Below are 21,564 nucleotides of genomic sequence, written 5' to 3'. Positions count from 1 at the left end.
GATGCCACCAAGCACAGTAGGGGCATCATCACAAGATAGCTTTAAATAATGTTAACAGTAAGATGTGAAAAGGCCAGGTTTAACAAGTCCTTCAGTGTAATATAGCCAGGTGCCAATGTGCCATCAAAGCTCAGGTGTGTTACGCAGAGGGGCAGTTATACAGGCTATATAGATATAGATACAGATATGGTACACCAAAGGCTAGTAGTACATATAATTGAGCAAGAATTAGATAATTCAGAAGTTATGAATTTGTTCATCCCCTTGACTGTGCACCTGTGTTTGTCTCCTCAGATCCCACGTTTGTGAGAACGTTCCTGACCACCTACCGCTCCATAAGCAACCCCTGTGAGCTGCTAGACCTCCTCATCGAGAGATTCGAGATCCCCGACCCCCCTCCCACCCCGGAAGACCAGGCTGCTATCGACAGAGGAGAGGTGGTCGTCCGAGAGGACCTGAAGAGGTTCCGGAAAGAGTACGCCCAACCTGTGCAACTCAGGTCAGTAGATGGACAGCTTTGTTTCATGCATTGTGTTCATACTTGTACCGGTGCAATTTTTTTTTTAATGGAGTGGTTCAATGCAAGGCCTATACGACCACTTCTCAGCATTGAACTAGAAATATGAGAGAAACATGGCTGTGTCAAGAGATGGCGATGAACGTTTGATTTGAAAGCCTGTAGATTGTAGGTTGGTGGGAAACACTTGTCAGGGAGGGAATTCCAAAGCTTGGCCATACGGAGAAAGAAACTGTCACTGTAAAAAGTTTTGGAACAAGGAATTTGGATGTTGAAGTTGTGTGTGCTAGTGGAGAACCTAGTGGAGCGCTTAAAAGTTCTGAGTGGTGGAACTTGTTGGGTGGTCAAGTGGGTAGAGTGCATGCAGTAAGTCGTGAGTTTGATCCCCAACCAAGTCATACCAAAGTCTTAAAAAATGGTACATACTGCTTTCTCTGCTTAGCACTCAGTATTTGGGATGGGAGTTAAACACACACCACTACCAGTGGACTAGCCCCCTGCTGTGGTGATTGCACAACTGTGTGGCCCAAGGGCTACTGAACCGGAGATGGGCACCGCCACATGCACCACATGGTGTAGGAAGGACGTTAACTTAAACTAATTCTGCTAGTTCATGCAGCTTATATATCTGTCTAATGTGCTTGCACTAAGTGTACAAGGAGATATCTCTATCATACTGGTACTTAATGAAAGTATAGATTCTGTGACATGCACATGTGTGATGTGGTGCACGTAAATTTGGGAAAGTCTAGTCTAGACAAAAAGACTGTTCTCTTTTTCCCATTAAGATAGCAGACATGATTTTCTCCCGGAGCAGAAAATTGTACAATGTTACATCTTAGTGACATTTAGGTCACAGAGAAAAAAGTCCCCACATCCCTCGACAGAGTCAGTATTTTTCAAGTGTCAGATGAAATGTTCCGAGTAAGGCCACAACATTAGTTCCTTAAGGTCAGAACCCGTGCTGGAAATCCTACACCAACACATTTTCTGGCCCCGGGGATTGTGGAATAACCCTGAAATGCCGTGGTCAAATCCTGGAAAGTGAAAGGCACATTCATGCCGTAAGTAAGGGGGATTTTCAGGCTGGTGATTTAAATGTCTGTCTGCGATGTGTACCTCTGGTTGCCAAGTTGGTCGCTCTAAGTGCTCAGTGTCACGGCCCCATCAAAGCAGCCGTCCACCCACCAGCCGGGCCAGTCACCAGCTAAGGTAGAGTCTGACAAATGCAGCTTAAAGCTACGAAATGGTCCCTGGCTTTGGAACAAACTTTTCATGAAACAGGGACCAATCCCAGGGTTTATAAAAAGAGTGTGCAAAATACATTGAAAGAGGCCATGGAACTAAGCATACATGGACATGGCTGGTAAAACTGAAACTGATATGTAGTCAAATATGTATCAAAAGTCAATTTCAAGACAAAAGGAAACTGTCTCTTCTATTGCCTACAAGACATGGTGCAGAAAGATACAGTCCATAGCGCCCACTAGCTATGATTGGTTTCTCCACTAGTAATGATATACCGGTAACAATCACTGCAAAATATCAGCTTAGTTGACTTCTATGCAAGAGATGTACAGTATAGATGGCCTGTTGCTTATAATATAGAATCATGAGTCATTGGCTATATTAAGTTATATAGCAAGTATATCAAATCAAATCTTTATTAAATATCAACATTGCAGACGTGCCGAGTACTTCGGGCACGTCTGAATTGCATTGACATTTTACAAACATCATCACAATAGATTAAAAACATCATCATCATTTAAAAATCAACAACAAGAACACATAGGTTAAAATAGTACAATTTCACTTTAAAATACAATATATATATACATGTCTAATACACATCACAAGTCTTTTACGGCTCTCACAATGAAGGAGTTTTTGTGTCTGTCCGATCGGCTTAATGGGAGCTTAAACTGATTGCTGTTCTTCCTAAGATTATATACAGTGTTCTCTCTTGGTGGGATAAAGTCATTGCAGGGGTTGGTGGGGTCTTGTAGAATCCGTTTTAGCTCTCTCAGTGATGCCTCCCTCCTCCTGCACTCGAGAGTGGGCAAGTATCCACGGGGAACTCCGCAAATCCTGAGGCACAGCTTCTGAACTCTTTCCACCTCGTCTGACAGACAACGCGGAAGACCGGCCCAGACGGGGGACCCATACTCCAACACAGGTCGGATAAAGGACTTGTAGATTTGCAGTAGTACTTCCGTGGGTAGGGCAGCACGCCTAGCTACGCGCAGGTAGTGTATGCGCGGCTGGACCTTTGCTAGCATGTATTCCACATGAGGTCCCCACTTAAGGTCGTTGCTGACCACAATTCCAAGGAGCTTGAAGGAAGTCACTCTCTCAACGGATTCACCATTCAAGGTAAGTGGAGGGGGTACTACAGGGCTGCGGCGACAACTGATGACCATATCTTTGGTCTTTTTAGCATTGGCACTCATGCAGAAAGAGTTTGCCCAGGCGTCAACTTTGTCCAGTGCCACCTGCATTAGACCCGGCAAGGAGGCCATCAAAAACTCTGAGTTCGTTAGATCGTCAGCATATTTAACTGGTGTGATGCTCGGTGGGATTCCTTGATCTAAACTGTTCATGGCGATAATGAAAAGAGTCGGAGAGAGAATCCCCCCTTGGGGTGTACCTGCGAGCACCGGTCGCGCCTCAGAAATGCTCGTCCCCCATTTCACTCGCTGGACGCGGCCACTCAAGTAGCTACACAAACACCGCCAGAGATCATGTCTGATCCCCATGTGCGACAGGCTTCGGAGAAGACTGCCGTGATCAATAGTGTCAAAGGCGCGGGTGAAGTCGATGAACGCGACATGCACATCCATTTTAGGAACACTGTTGACCGCGTCATACCAGGACTGTGTCGTGTGGATAAGCGCCGATACCGTTGACCGTGCCCGTCTAAACCCGTGTTGTGAGTTATGGATTAGGTCGTTTGTGTCCTGTAGCAGCAGATCACGGAGAATCATCTCTAGTACCTTGCCCAAGCTGCTGGTCAGGGAGATACGTCTAAATTCCTCTGGACCCTTTGGCTTTGTCGTCTTTGGTACTGGCACCACTAGTTCTTCTTTCCACACAGAGGGGAAGACACCCTGCTGTAGACAAGCATTGCATTGAAGTATAAGATATCAATCAAATCTTACAGACTGCAGCATCTGGCATTGAACCCTCAATGGATATACAGTATATATGTGCTGCTTGTCTGTTGATCTTAATCAGAGGATTCCTCTGCCAAAGCAACAGAGATGAGAAGATAATGAAGATAGGGACCCCTGATGGGACAAAGATGGAAGTAGCCTGTTGGAACCAGCTATTATCCTTTTTACCTTTCCAGTTAATTTGACGGCACAAAAAGCTTTCCCGGCAGGGCAGATTTCAAGACCTTATAGCTACTCTTTGATTGGCTGGAGAAATTACAGGTCGACAGGTGACCCCGTGACCCGACCTATGACCCCTCGGTCATGGATGAGGGATCCTGAACAGAAGGACAGTCCGACCGTAGGTCTGGTCATTTTGTTAGGGCTGTGCTGTATAATATCATGGGAAACTGTGCCGCATAGGGATTTCAAACTCTGAGATTCGAGGACGAATCTAAAAAATAAAGGGGGGAGTAGTTTAACAGTAGGGTTCAAGCCCTGCCAACTGACCTGTCTAACAGGTCAAAGGAATCCTCTGATTAAGACCAATTGACAAGCAGCACATGTATCCATAGGTTCAAGGCTAGATCCTGCATTCTGTAATATTTGATTAACATCTTCTGTTTGCCATAAAACTGTAAATACTTCCTGGAAGTTTGAAATTGAACTTGGTTCCTCGTCTCTTGCACTTAATCCTTAAAGACACACTCAGTTGATCTTTGTGACATCAATGCAAAATTACTTTTATCGGCAATGGTTGTTAGACAGACAGAAGAATTTTGTAGGCTTGAAATTATGATAATATGCCTGTTCCATATGCTGAAATATTGCTAATTAAAGCAGCTAAATTCCTATATGATATATTGAATCATTCCTTGAGGGCATTTATTTTGTCACACCATCACTTTTGTACACCGTATGCATGATAAACACAGTTAACAATCTCCCTCGCACACGTATCCCATTAAGCATGGGCTGTAAATCTGCATGGTCCCTCGGGAAAACTTTTCCTGAGACAGTAAAAGTGACGCAGCTGTTGGAGGTTTTTAAAGGTGCTCGATACTGTTTCAGGGTTTTGAAAATTGGATTTTCAAAGTGTACATAGTATTACTACAATGTATTAGTAAATTTACTAATAGACAATACAATCCTACTGTATATCAACATTCATGGAACAAAAATGTGATATCAGAGTGTGGTGAGAACTCTCTGAAAATCTGCTATGCCGATATATTGGAGGTCCCAAGAAATAAGGGACTACTTGTTTGGCTTGTTTCTGTCCTGTTTTTGAATACCCAGAGTATGAAATACTTATGCAAATGTCCTAATAGGAGACATATATGCCAATACCATACTGATTGACTTGTCCAGAGTATTTTTTGTATTATTGCACTAATACTACACTGGGTGCCTTTAACTTATTTAACCTCATTGCAATTACAAAATGCAAGAAAACACAGTCATAACACACTTCAAACTGTTCTTTTCTTTGCTTACCTTCTCATATCCTTGTTGGATAGTTAGTCGGTATATTAGTCAATAAAGCTACTAGTACGCTTAAAAGTTACGTGCACTCTTTTAATTTTACTTGCACATGCATGTGCATTCAAGGGAATATTCGAGCCCTTTTTCTATCTTTCTTTCTCTACTCAGATTGCATCAGAGTAATACACGTGGAGCACTTAGTCTAGGCAGAAATTCAGCTCCACACATTACAAACATTACACACAACAATTAGAGCCCTGTTTTAATGTGTGAAGTTATGTTTTCTTGTAACTTCCCTCAGTTCATGTTGACCTTCGTATTATTCATTTATTTATGTATAACTTCCAGTTATACTGATTTCATTTACATTTTTTGTTATGTACTTTGTATAATCTATTATTCTTTTACTTATTGTACCCCCCCTGGGCCTCCTTGGAAATCAGCTATTGGCTGAAGGAGCTACCCAGGTGTCTTTGAAGATTAAGTAAATAAATAAATAAATCTCTCCCCAGGGTTCTGAATGTGTTCCGGCACTGGGTGGACCACCACTTCTACGACTTTGAGCGGGACAAAGATCTGCTGGACAAGCTGATGGAGTTTATCGAGGGGGTGAAGGGAAAGACCATGAGGAAATGGGTCGACTCCATCACCAAGATAGTTTCGCGACAGGTAGGGACTCTCAAGCGTTCCAATACAGGCCTCGAAATGCTTGTCTGACTCTCTGTTACCTGCACTGATGCAGGTAACCTTCAAAATTATCTGCACTCACTCACACTCACTCACTGCACGGCTTAGCATCCGTTGTTCCCCGTCATGGAAGAGTTGGACGTCGTGGGGTGTCGTTTAGGTCTAATAGCTGCTCTCCAGCTGCTTCTGTCTTGCTTTTGACGTCTTCCCTAATACTGTCTACCCATCTCTTTTTTGGACGGCCACGCGGGTTTCGTCCCTCTACAGGCATTGTCATGACCTTCCTTGGCCAGTTCTGTGGGTCCATCCTTTGTACATGCCCATACCAGCGAAGTCTGTTGTAGCGCATGACCTCACGTAGACTGCTTACGCCTAACCTACACCTAAGCTGATCACTTGACACCCTATCAGCCAGTCTACTGGAACATATCCATCTAATCATGGCGTTGTCACACCTGACTAGCCTTCTAAGTGCAGCAGAAACATTTTACCTGCACCACTCATTTTCTGTCCCATTCAGTCCTTACAAAAATCTGTTTGAAGGTGGGCCTGCTGCCATGTTACCACTTATAACTAAGTTGTATAACAGGATGCTACTTTGGACTGGTGTAGGTAGACATCAGAAATACCTGCACAGCTCCAATTTTACCTGCACTAACCTGTGTATGCAGGATGTGGAAGATGTATGTTGAATAATCAAGAATTTTAGAGCGCAACAATCTGTCCAAGAGATCATTAGGGGAAAATCTGAAATCAGTGAATCTCTGTTGCATTACTGTAAGTGTACTAATTGCTTAATTGCACTTTGTATTAAGTGCTATAAAGAAATTTGTGTATGGAGCCATTATTCTAATCTAATCATGCTGAACTGCATGTCTGTCATCAAATAAGCCTCTACCAGGCTTCAGAAGTGGCTGTAAACAGTAAAACTTGGCGAGATGGACAGATAACATGCCAAGGGAGGTGGCAAATTTACTCCTTTAGCGGACCAACTCCCCTGGCATATTATCTGTCTATTTGGGAAATTTCTACTTTGCACAGTTGCTTCCGAATCCTGATAGAGGCTATGTGGAGATTTGGAGTTGCCTTTCCACTCTTACAGTGCCAAAAAGGGACAACATTTTCTACATATTCCATTCTTCTGAAATGCCTTATACATGTAAATGTTATTGTAAGAATCTGTATTCCTTTTTTTTTCCACAGACATCATGTGAAAACGTACCCAGGGAAATTACTTTTGAAAGAACCCCTCCCTCCATAGAATGGTATATAGCAAGGACACCTGACCAGTTCGAGCTACTCACAGTAAGTACACAACTGTGGATATCCTACTTCATAGTGTAGACAGGGTGCACTCATACAATACTGTATATACTAGGCAAGTTTACTTTGTGTGGTCTTCATTGTATAAGACAACAGCATCAAATTACAGTACTTGCAAATATAAACTGTATGATTGTGTTATCTTAAGCCATCTCACCTAGCAAATGTCATTTAAACCTTTATCTTGCACATTTTTGCAGCAGTCAAATTGTCTGATTCATCAGAATAATACAGTCTAGAGAAATGCGGTTATTCTTTCGTCTGGCAAAGCGTTCAATCAATCGGCTCAAATACGCCCCAAATCATCTCAGCAATTTATCAGCGTTTAAAAGATATTCATTTCCAAACATTTCTTTCCGAAATCCACAACGATAATAAAGTTGCTAATTCAAAAAATAAACTTCGAACGTACAGATTATTAAAACACTCATATAATGAAGAAGATTATCTTAAGATCGCAAATGTACGTCACAGATCTGCCATTACTAAACTAAGAATCAGTTGTCACAATTTGCGAATTGAATCAGGAAGACATAACCGCACTCCTCTAGAGCAAAGAATCTGCCAATATTGTAGTTTAGGTAAAGTAGAAGACGAGGTACATTTTACTGTGGATTGTTCCATGTATGACAGCGAAAGAAACGTTCTTTTCTATTTTGTGATTTTGTGTCAAGCAAATACTCCCAATTTAGGTATTTGAATAGTATAGAGAAATTTATATTCCTTGTAGTCTTTAACAAACCAGCTCTAACTACTCATACTGCCAACTACATTTATAAGATTACCAGAAAGCGAGAGGAAGTTGAAAGTACTTGTGTACTATAGCAGTTTTATTATTCAACATTGATGAAAGATGTACTTTGTCAATATGTGACCTGTCTTTAGCCCAGTGGGGCAAAATGTACAATAAAGGTCTTCATTCATTCACTAATAAGTAACATGTATTAGCACATATTGCACTTGCATATTGGACATGATGTCTCTGATTTTTCTCAATTCTGAACCAAAATCTTTTCCGCAGCTCCATCCAATAGAAATTGCCAGACAGTTGACGTTACTCGAGTTTGATTTATACAGGTGAGTGATCTGCTCAGGAGAAGGAATGATTTTGTTGCGTTTTGAATGTTTCACGCTTGTTTCACTTGCTGTAACTTCAGAATTTATACTGTATGTTGTATGTTTTTTCCTTCCATAAGCATCTCATAACTATTATTTAAATTACGTGAGCTGTAGCAAAGCTGCATTGTATTACTAGCTGATTAAAAAGTGCCATGCTTCATCCTCAGTTTGAGGGCATTTAACCTTTTTTAAGTACAGTTGGCCAAATGGTAAAGCTCTGGTCAAGCAATGTAATGTATACTGTCTGTAGCTTAACATACCTGTGTACATGTACCCGGGACATCAGAAGCTTCAAGTATATTCATTTAAGTCTCCTTGAATGTCCTTCCTCAGAGCTGTGAAGCCGTCGGAGTTGGTAGGAAGTGTCTGGACCAAGAAGGACAAGCACAAGACGTCGCCCAACTTACTCAAGATGATCCATCACTCCACATGTGTAAGCAACAAACTTTTCTCAAGACATTTCCAAATTATCTTTCACTCAAAGAACACAGGAACGCAGTATTGGCCGAAGAAAAGGGAAAAGCTTTTTATTCTACACTTTTCCTTGGACAAACGCCTTACTTCAATACTATTTCCCTAAAGGAAAATATGGTAACAATCTTATCATTAAGACGTATATGAAATGGTGGAGAAGGGGCGGTGGTGGGTGAATTTGCAGAGCAACCAAAAAACGTGGCTGTGGGAGCCAAACTAAAACCGAAAAGGCCGTCACGTGAGACTGGGTCACGTGGGGTAGGGCCAAATCAAATAAAGTTTGTGTAGCTAATTACAAAAAATGATTCTGAATGAGACATTTTTTCCAGTTTGACTCAACATTCAGCTCTCATTCAATGTAAGATGAAGAAAGGAAAGAATTAGTGAAGTTGGAAATTAGATTTTTAATTGTGCTCGAGACATAAATTCCAACGTGGTCCTATTTACTTACAGTGCGTCCACTTTGCATGACACAGTCAGCTACAGCCAGTGTTTCTGCCAGACCAACGCCCGAAGGCCGTCCCATGGAGGGCGGAGCGGCGAGCTTACTACAGTGGTCCTAAATTTTGAAATTTATAACGCTCTCAAAGGCTATTTCCCGCATTTTGAGAGGCAAATAATTGTTGATAAAGGACGGTCTCCTTTCTGGCTCAGGCCGTCCCCAGCGGGAAGAGAGCGTCAAAGGACGGCTGGACGGTCGCCTGGCGAAAACACTGGCTACAGCTGAACACCACTTGCCAAAATTGTCTTGGAATTCATCATTATTCTGTTACATTCAGGGATGCAAAGGATGGCCAGTAGTAGAAAGTTTCACCAAGAGTGTCGTATGGGAAGAAGTTTTGACACATTAAGATCATTAGTCAGTGGTTGTTCTTAAGTTTGTTGTTGTGTCACCAGTTGACCAGATGGATGGAGAGGTGCATTGTGGAAGCTCGCAACATCGATGAAAGAGTGGCCATGCTGTCTAGAGTTATAGAAATCCTCATGGTGAGTTTCCTGTGCATGTTTGAAACCCTAAAACATTTTTTAGCCACCCACAAGCTGGCAGTTTTCTCCTTCCCACTTTCTATATTTACCAGTATCCTATAATGCCCTATTCATCTTCTTTTTGGGTACTCTAATTTGTGAATTCTTAACTACTATTGTCAAGGAGACTGCATTGAACACAAAGATGTCTTGTTGCATATTAAGGGTTAATGTTTGTGCTTGTAGCATGACCTAACTAGGAGACGTGATTTAGATGTGTACCCGTCATAGCTATGTGACTTTGTATATTTGATAAGTGTGACACTCACCTTGCCCCCAATTTCTGCCACAAAGAAGTGTGGGTTGTCATTTTGTGTCTTGTAGTAACAACAGATTTAGATAGGAGGGGACAAAACTGGGGGAATGATGATTAACACAAATGTATGCTAAGAATCTACATTGGACGTTGAAAACTTTTCTGCTGACAACAAAGGATGAGACAAACTTTTTTTTGCGAAATATCTCTTCTGATTAAACATGGCTTTTTTTCTTCCGTTTTGTGTAAAGGTGTTCCAGGAACTGAACAATTTTAACGGAGTCCTGGAGATTGTGAGTGCGCTGGAATCTGCAGCCGTACACAGGCTGGAACACACCTTTAAGGTGAGATTGGTCGTAACGCTCATTTTCGCTTTTGGCAAAAACACTGTTTTGAAGATGTTTCTAGTATTTACCATTTTGAATCTTGTAGTCCATCTGCTTTGTCATAGCATATTCAGTTCAGTTCATCCTCTGCGAGGAGACACCAGTTTCACTGCGAGTCTGTGTCACGCATAAATTAAAAGTCATGCTCATCAACCTGAATCTGCTATAGAAAATACTGGCATCTGGGGGTTGCAACAGGCTGAATGTGAAGCCCAGTGAAGTAGGATGGTTTACTATGAGCCAGTGTGGATGTGCAGATATGTGTCATAATATTGTGTCATAATCTGGCCACTGTTTCAAGAAGCTGATAAAACAACATTGCTGACCTCCACCCAGCCTGATCCATCGATTTTGATGCTCGGTTGTGTATATATATATGTTACTTTTGGTTATTTTGTCTTACTGTTGTTGGTGTTTATGTATATCTGTACAGGGCACGCCTGTAAAGCAGTATATTGTACTGAGTGCGTCTACCCTGTATCAAGGACATTATGTGTATAATGTCCTTGCCTGTATAAAGAAGACAGAAATAAATAAATAAATTGACGTAGAGTATTTTGTATTGTCAAAACTGACTGATTATTTACTGACACTTTGCACAGATGTACAGTCAACAATGCAAGTTTTCCCATGTCAGTTATGTACACCGCTTATCTTACAGCAAGTATCTGAGAAAAAGCTGGCTGCTCTGGATGCTGCCAAGGAGTTGAACGCCGATCACTACAAGAAGTACACAGAAAAGCTCCGCTCCATCAACCCACCATGTGTGCCTTTTTTTGGTGAGTAAGTGACGTAAAAAAAATGGTTAAAGTTAAAACTTTAGATCCAATACAATAGAGTTCTCTCACCTAGAGCTTTTGACCAGTCACTCGGGTCTTCCTCAGTAGACTGACCCAGTGAGGCTTGTCACGTGGCCTCTTTGAAGTGTGACGTCACTGGGTCAAAGGTATCTGGTAGACGATGTCGGACCCCATCGCGGTTGAGTGAAGTGTGATGGGCCCTGATGATTGTGTTGGATCTAAGGTTCTAACTTTAAACATGTAACTACCAGCACAAATGAACTTTCATGATGACATACATGAACTGTTTGAAATCTCCATTATTGCACAGTAATGATCTTACAATTTGAATCAGGACATGTTTGAGTCCTTTCAGGTTTATTGTGTTCCACGTCGATGAAGGTTAGACATCCAGGACCTGGTAATACGATACGCCAAAAAGCAGTTACTCAAGCAACTGGATATGATTTGTCTTCACTTTATTTGCATATCAATCAATGGGTTGTGCTTATAAACCTGTTTTCCCCTCTGGTCTCTCAGTCACTGACGAAAGCTAGTGGATACTAGCTGAAACGTCTGACGTTTTCAAAATCATATCCAGTTGCTTGAGTAACTGCTTTTTGGCTTATTGTGTTCCATCCTGAGTCACTGTGTGTTACACGTTGTTTGCTTTGTTTGTCTTGTGCTGGTTTCACCCATCCCTTTTGCCTTGAAAGACAAAATGAAATAGTATTATGCACCACATAGTTGCATGCTGGTAACTTATACATTGTGGCTCAAAATACCACCCACATATGCAAGTAAAAATGGAACTTTTCAGGTATTTCCGATGTCTACCTGCACCTAACCTGCACTGGTCTATGTACTGGGTTTACATACAATTGTAGGTTGGGTGGATTTTCATTAGCTGTATTGACTCTGACCACCTATGAAGTATAAAAGAAATGGTCACCACAGTTTCTTATCAGTTTAATCTATAATTTCTAAATTTTGCGTGATGCAGGTAAAATTTGTCCAGTACGGGTGCACCTGCACAGGACTGTGTAAAAAAAAAGTATTATGAGTCCTGTACGTGTACACGTGTATGTGTCGTGCATACAGATCAACACAGCTCCTGGCTCTGATTGTAGCAAATTGAAAAAGGGAGTGCTTTGGAAGGTGATTAATCTCTTTTCATAACGATGTCGCAAGAAACGACACGTTTGATTTCCTCCTGCTGCATCCTTGACCGTCCTTTAATTGCGCTGATTGGATCGGAGTCCGCCCACCGTTTCACGGTCGCTTTCCCTCTCCCCCTGACTACACCTACGCTCGCCTCCGTACTAACTGGATCCGTGATTCCTTAATCTAATCTACACGGTTATGCATGCAGCGGCCGTGTCCGTATGCTACTAGGAAATGGAAGCAATATTTAACTGCAGTTCCTCACACCCACAGTATTTAACAGTACTGCAATTTTTCACACCCACGTGATTTTTCACCGGCCCATATCCCAATAGTTTTTATTTTATTTTATTCACATGGATTTTTGAGCATTGGATAGGAAGCACTTGTTGTGCTTATGTGAATCCGCTGCTCATAAAACATAATACAAATGTTAACATAAAGATGACATAAAGTATAACATAAACATAAAATAAAAGTGGCTGGCGCACCAATACCTATAGCATAACATTAATGAGATTGGTCAAATCTTCCAGAGTGGTGGATATAGTTAAACACAATATCAAAGATACGGCAGTGGGTAGGGTATGGGAGGGAGGGCTACCTGTAAGAAGTAAAGTACATAATGTGGCGTCGTTTGCGTTGAGTGGGTCTGAAGGAAGCATGTTTTCAAGATGAAGGCAAGATATAGATAACAACATTTTGGTCCTTTCAATCCCAATAGTTGTGCCTAGGATGTCTTTACTTTTATGGCAGCAGTTTGCTGATCATGATCATTGGGTATGTCAATAGGGCCACAGCCTATTTCCATTGCCCCTACTCCATGTTGTGTTGAATAATGTGTGTTTTTTTTATGGCCTGAGACGCAAATTTAATGTAAGGAAGAAATATGCCCACTGTGATTTCATTCTGTATCTCTGTATAGCCGGTATAACTGCCCTTTAGCATAACACACCAGCTTCTGTATCTGTATAGCCAGTATAACTGGCCTTTGGCATAACACACCAGCTTCTGTATCTGTATAGCCAGTATAACTGCCCTTTGGCATAAGACACTTGCTTTTGTATCCGTATATGTATAGCTGGTATAACCATCCTTTGGCGTAACACACCAGCTTCTGTATCTGTATAGCCGGTATAACCACCCTTTGGCATAACACACTTTCTTTTGTATCTGTATCTTTGAAGGTGGTATGTGTTGACAGCCACTCTCGGAGCATGGCGAGTCAGAGTACATTGTAGTCTGTCAGTACTTTTGTTGTATACATGTGTAGCCAGTACTGTATAACCAACCTTCAGCATAGCACACCAGCTTCACAGGCACACAGTGTGTGGGAACTGGCTATATTATACTGAACGACCTGTTACACATAACCTTTGCACATCTGACTGTAACATTATTACGTCTCTTCCCTAGGCATGTACTTGACGAACATACTTAAGACGGAAGAAGGCAACCCTGACTTCCTCCCAAACTACCCTGACGGGATTATCAACTTCAGCAAGAGAAGAAAAGTGGCTGAGATCACAGGGGAGATTCAGCAGTACCAGAACCAGCCCTACTGTCTAACTGTGGAGCAGGACATCAGGGTAAGTCAGTACAGGGGGAGGGTTTAGAGGGGGGTTCCAGTATCAGAATCAGCCCTACTGTCTAACTGTGGAGCAGGACATCAGGGTAAGTCAGTACAGGGTGAGGGTTAGAGGGGGGTTCCAGTATCAGAACCAGCCCTACTGTCTAACTGTGGAGCAGGGTAAGTCAGTACAGGGGGTGTTAGGGGGGAGTACATCTGGCACAGGGGGACAGGGGGGGTTAGGGGTATAATAGGGAAGTTAGTTTAATTTTGGGGTACATGCAGAGTATTGATTGATGCAACATGCAACCATTATAGATAAATGATGGTATGATGCCTTTTTACGTACTTGAACAGGTTTGTCAGTGGAAAAAAGATTGCTCCCAGTACATTGGGTTGATTGTACTGCAAATACTAATGTACATTACGTAGTGTATTTGTATGTGACAAAACTACTAGGAAGTGCTCACTCACTCACTCACTCACTGTCCGGTTTATCGTCTGTTGTTCCCCGTCTTCCGAGGGTTAGACGTGCTTGCACAATACATCTGGGGCTTGATGGCAGCACACCACTTGTCTCTGTCCTGTGGGTCAATAATATCTAGGTTCAGGTGGTGGAGGTCCTCCCGTACGTTGTCATACCATTTTCTTCTGGGGCGGCCACGGGGGTTTGGACCCTCCACATCCAGTGTGAGGATCCTCTTCGGCCATCTGTCCCTGTCCATTCTCTGGAGGTGGCCGTACCATCTAAGTCCTGTTTTGAATTCAAGTTCGAGATGTTAACAAAGGTTTTTACTTCAGTAGTTGTGATGCTGGTTTTATTATCACTGATTAATTTGAAGAATTTCCCTTCCCTTACATTTGACATTATAAATAAAATTTTCGATCGGATGTGTTTGAGAAAAGAAGGGTAACATTATTAAGTATGACAGCTGTAAACAACAATAGTATGTATTTGGCTGTAGGATAATGAGAATTCATGATCAGAACATCATTGTTTAGCCATAGAAAATGAAATGGCTCTGTAAAGTGATGAAAAAATCTTTTAAAGATTGTTACACAAGTTAACACAGTAATACAAATCTTATACATTCAGGACTCAAAATACTGTGTGTACTTCAGTACATTCAAAACTGGAGCTGTGCACCTACTATTGTACACTAATATACAGATAAAGTATATTCTTGACATTTAAGTATAAAAAGAATAGTAAACTTGTTTAAAGTTTTGAAGTTAGCTGTAGAATTTTTCTCATGTTAAGCTCAGAATTATTTTTTTTCAGAACACCTAAATTGTTAGGTTAAGTGTAGCAGTCCACCTATTCTCAGAAGTGAATTTCAAGTGCTGCACATTGGACAGTTCCTATGACAAGTGGTAGACGGTGTACAGATAGCAGATTTCAGATTGATAGTAGATATCGTCCCAGGACGTGGGTATGTGGGCTGGAGGCCGGCAACGTGACGTCATTCCAACACCCCCTTTCCGTCGGTGGAGGCCATGAATTTGGGCAGTGAGCAGGATAGGGTGGAACTCTACAGTTTAGGGAATTCTGATAAAGAAGATGGGCAGATAGATCTCCATGCTAGTCTGCTGTGATTGTCTTAACCACATTCAAGGAAAAAAAAAAGGTACAGAAATTCATTGGGTCAGAGAAAATATGATCTGGTTTGCGCGCAGAATCACGTTGAGTAATCGGGGGATATTGTCTCCTGTATTCCCCGTGCTTATCATTTATTCCATAATCATTTGATTTGAGTTTGGTTGGGTAAAGCGGCATGCAGGCCCGCCCCCACACCACCGGAATCAAGGCCGAGGAGGGGCAAACGTGGGCTTGGCAGACTAAGGCCACAGCAAGTAAATTTTATGGATGACATCCTCTGCAGACTCCAAATCTAATGGGAGTGGGTGAAAAAAAAAAAAACAAGGCGGGCCGAAAAAAAACAAGGTTTCCACAATTTCAAATCTTGGCTCAATCATGGTACAAATGGTTTTGATTCAGTGGACACATCACATATACACAGCCACCATCACATATCACAACATCAAAGTGAAAAACAAAACTTCAAATCAGAGCCTTTTCTTGTCTTCTCTTCTCTAAAAACAAAAACAAAACTTCAAATCAGAGCCTTTTCTTGTCTTCTCTCTTCATAGTTATCAGCCATCCACGTTCCGGCATGACAACAGGTGTCTTTTCCCATTTTCGTCACGTTGACCACTGTCAGAGGGGAAAAAAAATTTCTTGTTTTTTTTTTCTTCAAAATCAGGCAAAAATTAATGCGCTCGCTGATGTCATCCTTAAAAATTACTTGCTGTGGCCAAACTCTCCCGCTGTTCTACACAGCAAAGCGCTCCGTTGCCCCAGTCCACCCTGACCTTTGTAGTTCCCCGGGTGCTGCCATCCGGCCTCCAGTACGATCACACCCCTCGGGACGGGGCTCGTGTCCCGGGTGCAGGGGGCAGCAGGGAAGTGGTTATGATCCACGACGTTGTGCTGATGTCATTGAAGAGGCGAGCGAGCGAGCGCCGGGATGATTGCGGCACACACGCCGCCCACACACTCCCACCCACACGCTGATAACCACTATAATTTCTTAATCCCTCTGACATCATTGGCTCTTCCTGTGATGCCTCCCTTCAATCTATCCACCCACCGATCATTACTTAGTCTGGCTGGTGACATTTCTTCTGCACTGCTGGCAGGCTGGCTGGGTGGGGATCTGTATTCGGGATTGTTTCACCTGGTGTCAGAGTCTAAATGATTGGAGTTAGTCTCTGGGCCGCCGGCACAGTTGGTATGGGGCATCATCATCCCAAGTGTCAACCAAACGTAGGTCGTCTATCTGCAGCTATTTAGTAGTATTTAACGAGGTTTTAGAAAGTCTACATTTAGAATAGTTAGATCAAGCTCTCCTGTAATGTAATTTGATAGACATCTCAAAGGGTAACGGTTTAATGTCCCAAGCATGAAAGAAATAGTCTATTCTTGAGTGACTTGAGTTGAGTTCATAGATAGTAGTAGACTTGCAGAATCCACATTTCAGGAGAGTCATTCTGCTTTGTCAGGTTTAAAGACAGTCAGTCAGAAAATCCTCATCAGTTTCTATATTCTGCCAAAGTTGAAGTAATCCTTAGCTAGTAGTAACATGTGCTTATGTTAAATTATTTAGGATCAGTCTGAAAGCTACAAGATGCACAGAAGTATAGAAAATTACTCTTCCGGTGGGATTGCTTGATCAAAATGATTTGGACAGTGTATTTATTCAGTATTTCTGGTGCCCGACTTTTCTCAGTCCTCTATCCTATCTCATGAAAATCCAGCTATAAAATCGCTGGCCTCAAATTCACAGTAATGTGGCATTAAATGGTAACAATGTTCTGGTGTATCACGATTTGTAATGACTTCTGAAATATATGTATTATATAAATATTTCATACTCAACACTGGCTTTGCTAGATATCTCGACATGTTAGTTAGATATTCATTGCTTCCATCCATGAATCTGTGTCTATTGGATTTTTTTGTTCCAAGTGGTTTCTGTGGGTGACCTTCCGTGAGTAATTGCACAAAGGGAAGGCTGATGAATATGTATGAAGCCCCTTTCCGGATGTTATTGATTTTGTTCGGGCGGAAGTGCGGAAGTAGGCGGGATGAGTCACTCACACGTTACAGATAATTGTGCTTTCATAACAACCCTTAAAGCCTGGCTGCTAGCTGCAGTGTCGTGTGGCTTCAGTTGGTCTGGGTGGGACTACAGGGCTAGCTGCTACTTTTTGGTTTCCAAACTCATGTTAAAGCTTGACCATGTTCCTTGCTGTGTGGTACTCGGACCAGTATTCCCAGGCAAAGGGATAGATGGGGTGAGGTGGCAGGAGTACAAGTTGTGGTCCTGTACTGTTGTATTAACGTTGTGTGTATGTGTGTGATGTTTGACAGATTTTCAGTTTAAGTTAGGGTAAGCAGAGATTTTGTTTGACTGGCTTATTGGATTAAGGCTTTAGGAAATTAATTACTGAGAATTCCAGAGAATACATGTATGTAGTACCTATATGTAAACTCATGCTACGTATGTGTAGGAGGTCAGTTAGTCTTAGTCAATACCTTTGCCAGAATGTTGTGCGTGCGTGTGTGTGTGTGTGATTTAGCACAATAACTCAAGATTGGATTGTCATGAAACTTTGTCTGTGGGTAAGTGAGACCTCAATATTATTAGACTGTGGTCTTTTATTTCACAGAGATTCTGGACGTACCAAAGTCAGGACGGAGCATGTGTGACTGTTTTTCTTTTCTTAATGCCTTAGGAAATTGATTACTTACTCCAGAAAACATTTACCTAGTATACATGTGACTCTTTGTGTGTGGGAGAGTTAGGTAAAATCATGTGCTGACTATGATCTTTTAGATCACAGAGATTCTTTGAGAATCTGGACCCCCTGGAAGGCAGGACGGAGATGGATTAACACTTCAGCAAATTGATTACTAACTCCAGAGAACAGTTACCTAGTATATATAGACTCTGCATGTGTGTGGGAGCTCATACATGTACTAATATATATTTGCAAACTGTGTTGTTTTACTTCACAGAGATTCTTTGAGAGTCTGGACCCCCTGGAAGGTAGGACAGAACAGGAGTTTGATGACTACCTGTACAAGCAGTCCTTGGAGATCGAGCCCAGAAACGCGAAGCAGCCACCCAAATATGTAAGTCAGGACTCTGAATTTGTCTGCAGTGTTAAGCATGTAGCACGGCATGGGGTAAAAATTCTGGCCAAAAAATTTCCCCAGTACGAGTATTGAATTAGTTTGTGTGTTTTGTTTCTTCTGATATTGCCCTTTTTTGTGATTTTGTTCATGGCAATTTTTGTCTTGTGACATTTTCATTATTGAATTTAAGATTGCTTATTTTCAGTACTGTTACTGATTCTAGAGTTGACAATAATTACATAGCATGATTGACGTTCAGTCTTAAGCATCATGCTTCATAAAAATCCAAACAGATGGAATAGACTCACCAGTATTGTGGTTAAGAAAAAATCCTTTGAAGTTTTTACCCACTTATAAAAAATTCTCCTGTTCAAAAGGATCAATCAAAATCAAAACTGCGTGGATGAGTAATTCAGGTTCTGATTTCAGTAATATATTGAATTGTAATATTAGATTGTCTTGATGTCTTTTTCTTCTCACCTTTTGCAAAGAAAAAAAATCCTTTTATGTTCTCTTGATGTTATTTCCTTTTACATTTTATCCAATTTTAGCAAAGAAAAACAAGTCAGGGGTCCTTTTGTATTATCTTGATATTGTGTTGATGTCCTTTTCCCCTCATATTTTGTCCATTTTTAGTAAAGGAAAACTGACTACCTCCTGCAATTACATTTTTACGTTATGCATTTTGTAGCAAAGGAAAACAAAAGGAAAACACAAGGTTTTCTCCCTTTTTTATTGTATTGATATCGTCTTGATGTTTTTTTCTCTCACATTTTATCCATTTTTAGCAAAGGAAAACAGACTACCCCCTGAAGTCGAAAAGTTTGCTCCATTTGATATTGTGACTTGATGTTTTTTTCCTCACTTTCTGTCCATTTTCAGCAAAGGAAAACAGACTACCCCCTAAAAAAAAGGTTTTACATTGTCTTGATGTTTTTTCTTCTTACATTTCCGTGTCTGTATCTGTATAGCCGATATAACCGCCCTTCGGCGTAACACACCAGCTTCGCAGGCACAACTTGTTACACCTAACCTTTGAACATCTAACTCTAAACCTTGTTCAAAGGTGCCCATTTTGTCCATTTTCAGCAAAGGAAAACGGACCACCCCCTGAAGTTACATTTTTACATTTTATCCATTTGTAGCAAAGGAAAACGGACTACCCCCTGAAGTTACATTTTTACATTTTATCCATTTTCAGCAAAGGAAAACGGACTACCCCCTGAAGTTACATTTTTACATTTTATCCATTTTCAGCAAAGGAAAACGGACTACCCCCTGAAGTTACATTTTTACATTTTATCCATTTGTAGCAAAGGAAAACGGACTACCCCCTGAAGACCCCTGGCATCAAGCCCAGCTCCTCCCGGCACATGTCCGTGTCGGGGACGCTGCGGGGCGGAAACCTGGTCCCGCTGGACAAGGAGCCGAGGTCCTTCCGGTACCACGAGGTTCACGATGACGACGCGGGGGGCTCCACCACGCCGCACGTCAACACGCCCCCCTCCCCACGCACGCCGCTCACCCCGCCCTCCAACACCGGCTTCGACCACAGCGTGTTCGCGCCCGTACAGATCCCGCCGTCCGGACCGGCTCAAAGTAAGCCCGGCTCCGCTCTGCTCCACTGGCCTTGCTCTGCTGTTATTGTACACATAAGATCAGCACGTCGGCAGAACGTACTACACCAGTGCGAAACCCTGAGTTTTCCAAGGTTTTCGTTGCATGTTTGGTCAACGTTGCATCAGAATTTTGTCCGTTGCAGACAGTATCTTTTCCTACATAACTTTTGGAAACTACAGACGGGATGTTAACCTTATATACGCGAATACGACCTTATGCACGATACATTACGGGATTCGCACAGGTGCAGTACATTCTGCTAACGTACTCATAAGATCTGCCTTCTTGCTTTTAAAAATTAACATAACAAACAAACATATCAGCAGCAGAAAACAAGGTAGTTGTCGAACTTGTCAGGTACATTGTGACTTCTGCAATACTTGGAAACTCTCTTTTTTTAATACCATCCTCCTTTTTTGAACGAATGAAACCTGTAAGTGAGCACTCTGTCACAGTCAACTTCCCTTCATTGCACACTCTCTGTTTCTTTTTCCTCCTTGTTTTTATATTACTCCCGTGCGATGTGAAATGCATTATGCTTTTGTTAGTGAAGAATCTTTGTTTTCTGCTCTGACCTGCTAGGTCTAAACAGTGTGTTTGCGCCTGTACTGATCACGCCAGGTAGGACACACTCCCGTCCTACTGCTCTGATCTAATCACACCTGCATGTCTCTTTCTATTGTATGTACAACAATCAGTCTACCGTATTTCCTCCAACGTCTACTACTACTTTAACGCTACCGTACATTACCTAAAGATAGCACTGTTTTATTTATCCATCAACTGTTTAATCAAATCTTTGACACATTTGTTAAAGGGAGTTAACATAAGTGTTTGGATGTTAACTGAAAGTAACGCAAAGTTTTCGGATGTTACGCGAAAGTAATATACCAGGTTTTCAGATATCAGTGAAAGTAACACAAAGTGTTCAGATGTTATAGAAGATACGGTGGACTTTTCTGCTTGTTGTTATGAATTACCCCAAGCAAGGCCAATCAGTCCCACTAGTAAACTTGTACTTGTCAAGTGGCCTGGACTTCATTGCTTGCAAATGCCACTCAGACAGTTGTTTGTAATAAGTTGTACTGAATTGATTTCTTAAGTTAAGCCAGTAAAGATGCCTAAGAAAACTGTCCATGAATCTATCACTGTGAGGAAAATCAAAAGGCATTCAGATTTGCTTGATTATTGTCAGTTGGATGTCACAGACTGAGGAATAGGAGGTTTAAATTTGTTGCAAGTATTATGCATACTGTAATATTGATTTGATGTTGAAAATTTGCCTCATCAGTTTTTAATTA

General features: G+C 41.7%; 1 protein-coding gene across 1 annotated transcript in view; it reads left to right on the top strand.

The window, feature by feature from the left end:
- Nucleotides 1–21,564, top strand: part of LOC109472122 (son of sevenless homolog 2-like) — a 38,312-nt gene that overhangs the window by 14,767 nt on the left and 1,981 nt on the right. Inside the window, exons 17-27 of the mRNA XM_019771700.1 lie at nt 295–499; nt 5,670–5,826; nt 7,048–7,149; nt 8,189–8,244; nt 8,620–8,719; nt 9,658–9,747; nt 10,294–10,386; nt 11,090–11,207; nt 13,788–13,960; nt 18,524–18,640; nt 19,957–20,242. Coding sequence (XP_019627259.1) covers nt 295–499; nt 5,670–5,826; nt 7,048–7,149; nt 8,189–8,244; nt 8,620–8,719; nt 9,658–9,747; nt 10,294–10,386; nt 11,090–11,207; nt 13,788–13,960; nt 18,524–18,640; nt 19,957–20,242 — 1,497 coding nt within the window. The remainder of the gene's footprint in view (nt 1–294; nt 500–5,669; nt 5,827–7,047; nt 7,150–8,188; nt 8,245–8,619; nt 8,720–9,657; nt 9,748–10,293; nt 10,387–11,089; nt 11,208–13,787; nt 13,961–18,523; nt 18,641–19,956; nt 20,243–21,564) is intronic.

The sequence above is a fragment of the Branchiostoma belcheri genome, unplaced genomic scaffold, assembly GCF_001625305.1.
Source record: "Branchiostoma belcheri isolate BF01 breed outbred unplaced genomic scaffold, Haploidv18h27 scaffold27, whole genome shotgun sequence".
Lineage (NCBI taxonomy): Eukaryota > Metazoa > Chordata > Leptocardii > Amphioxiformes > Branchiostomatidae > Branchiostoma > Branchiostoma belcheri.
Note: the sequence above shows the minus strand (reverse complement) of the source record. Positions and strands in the feature narration are given on the sequence as shown.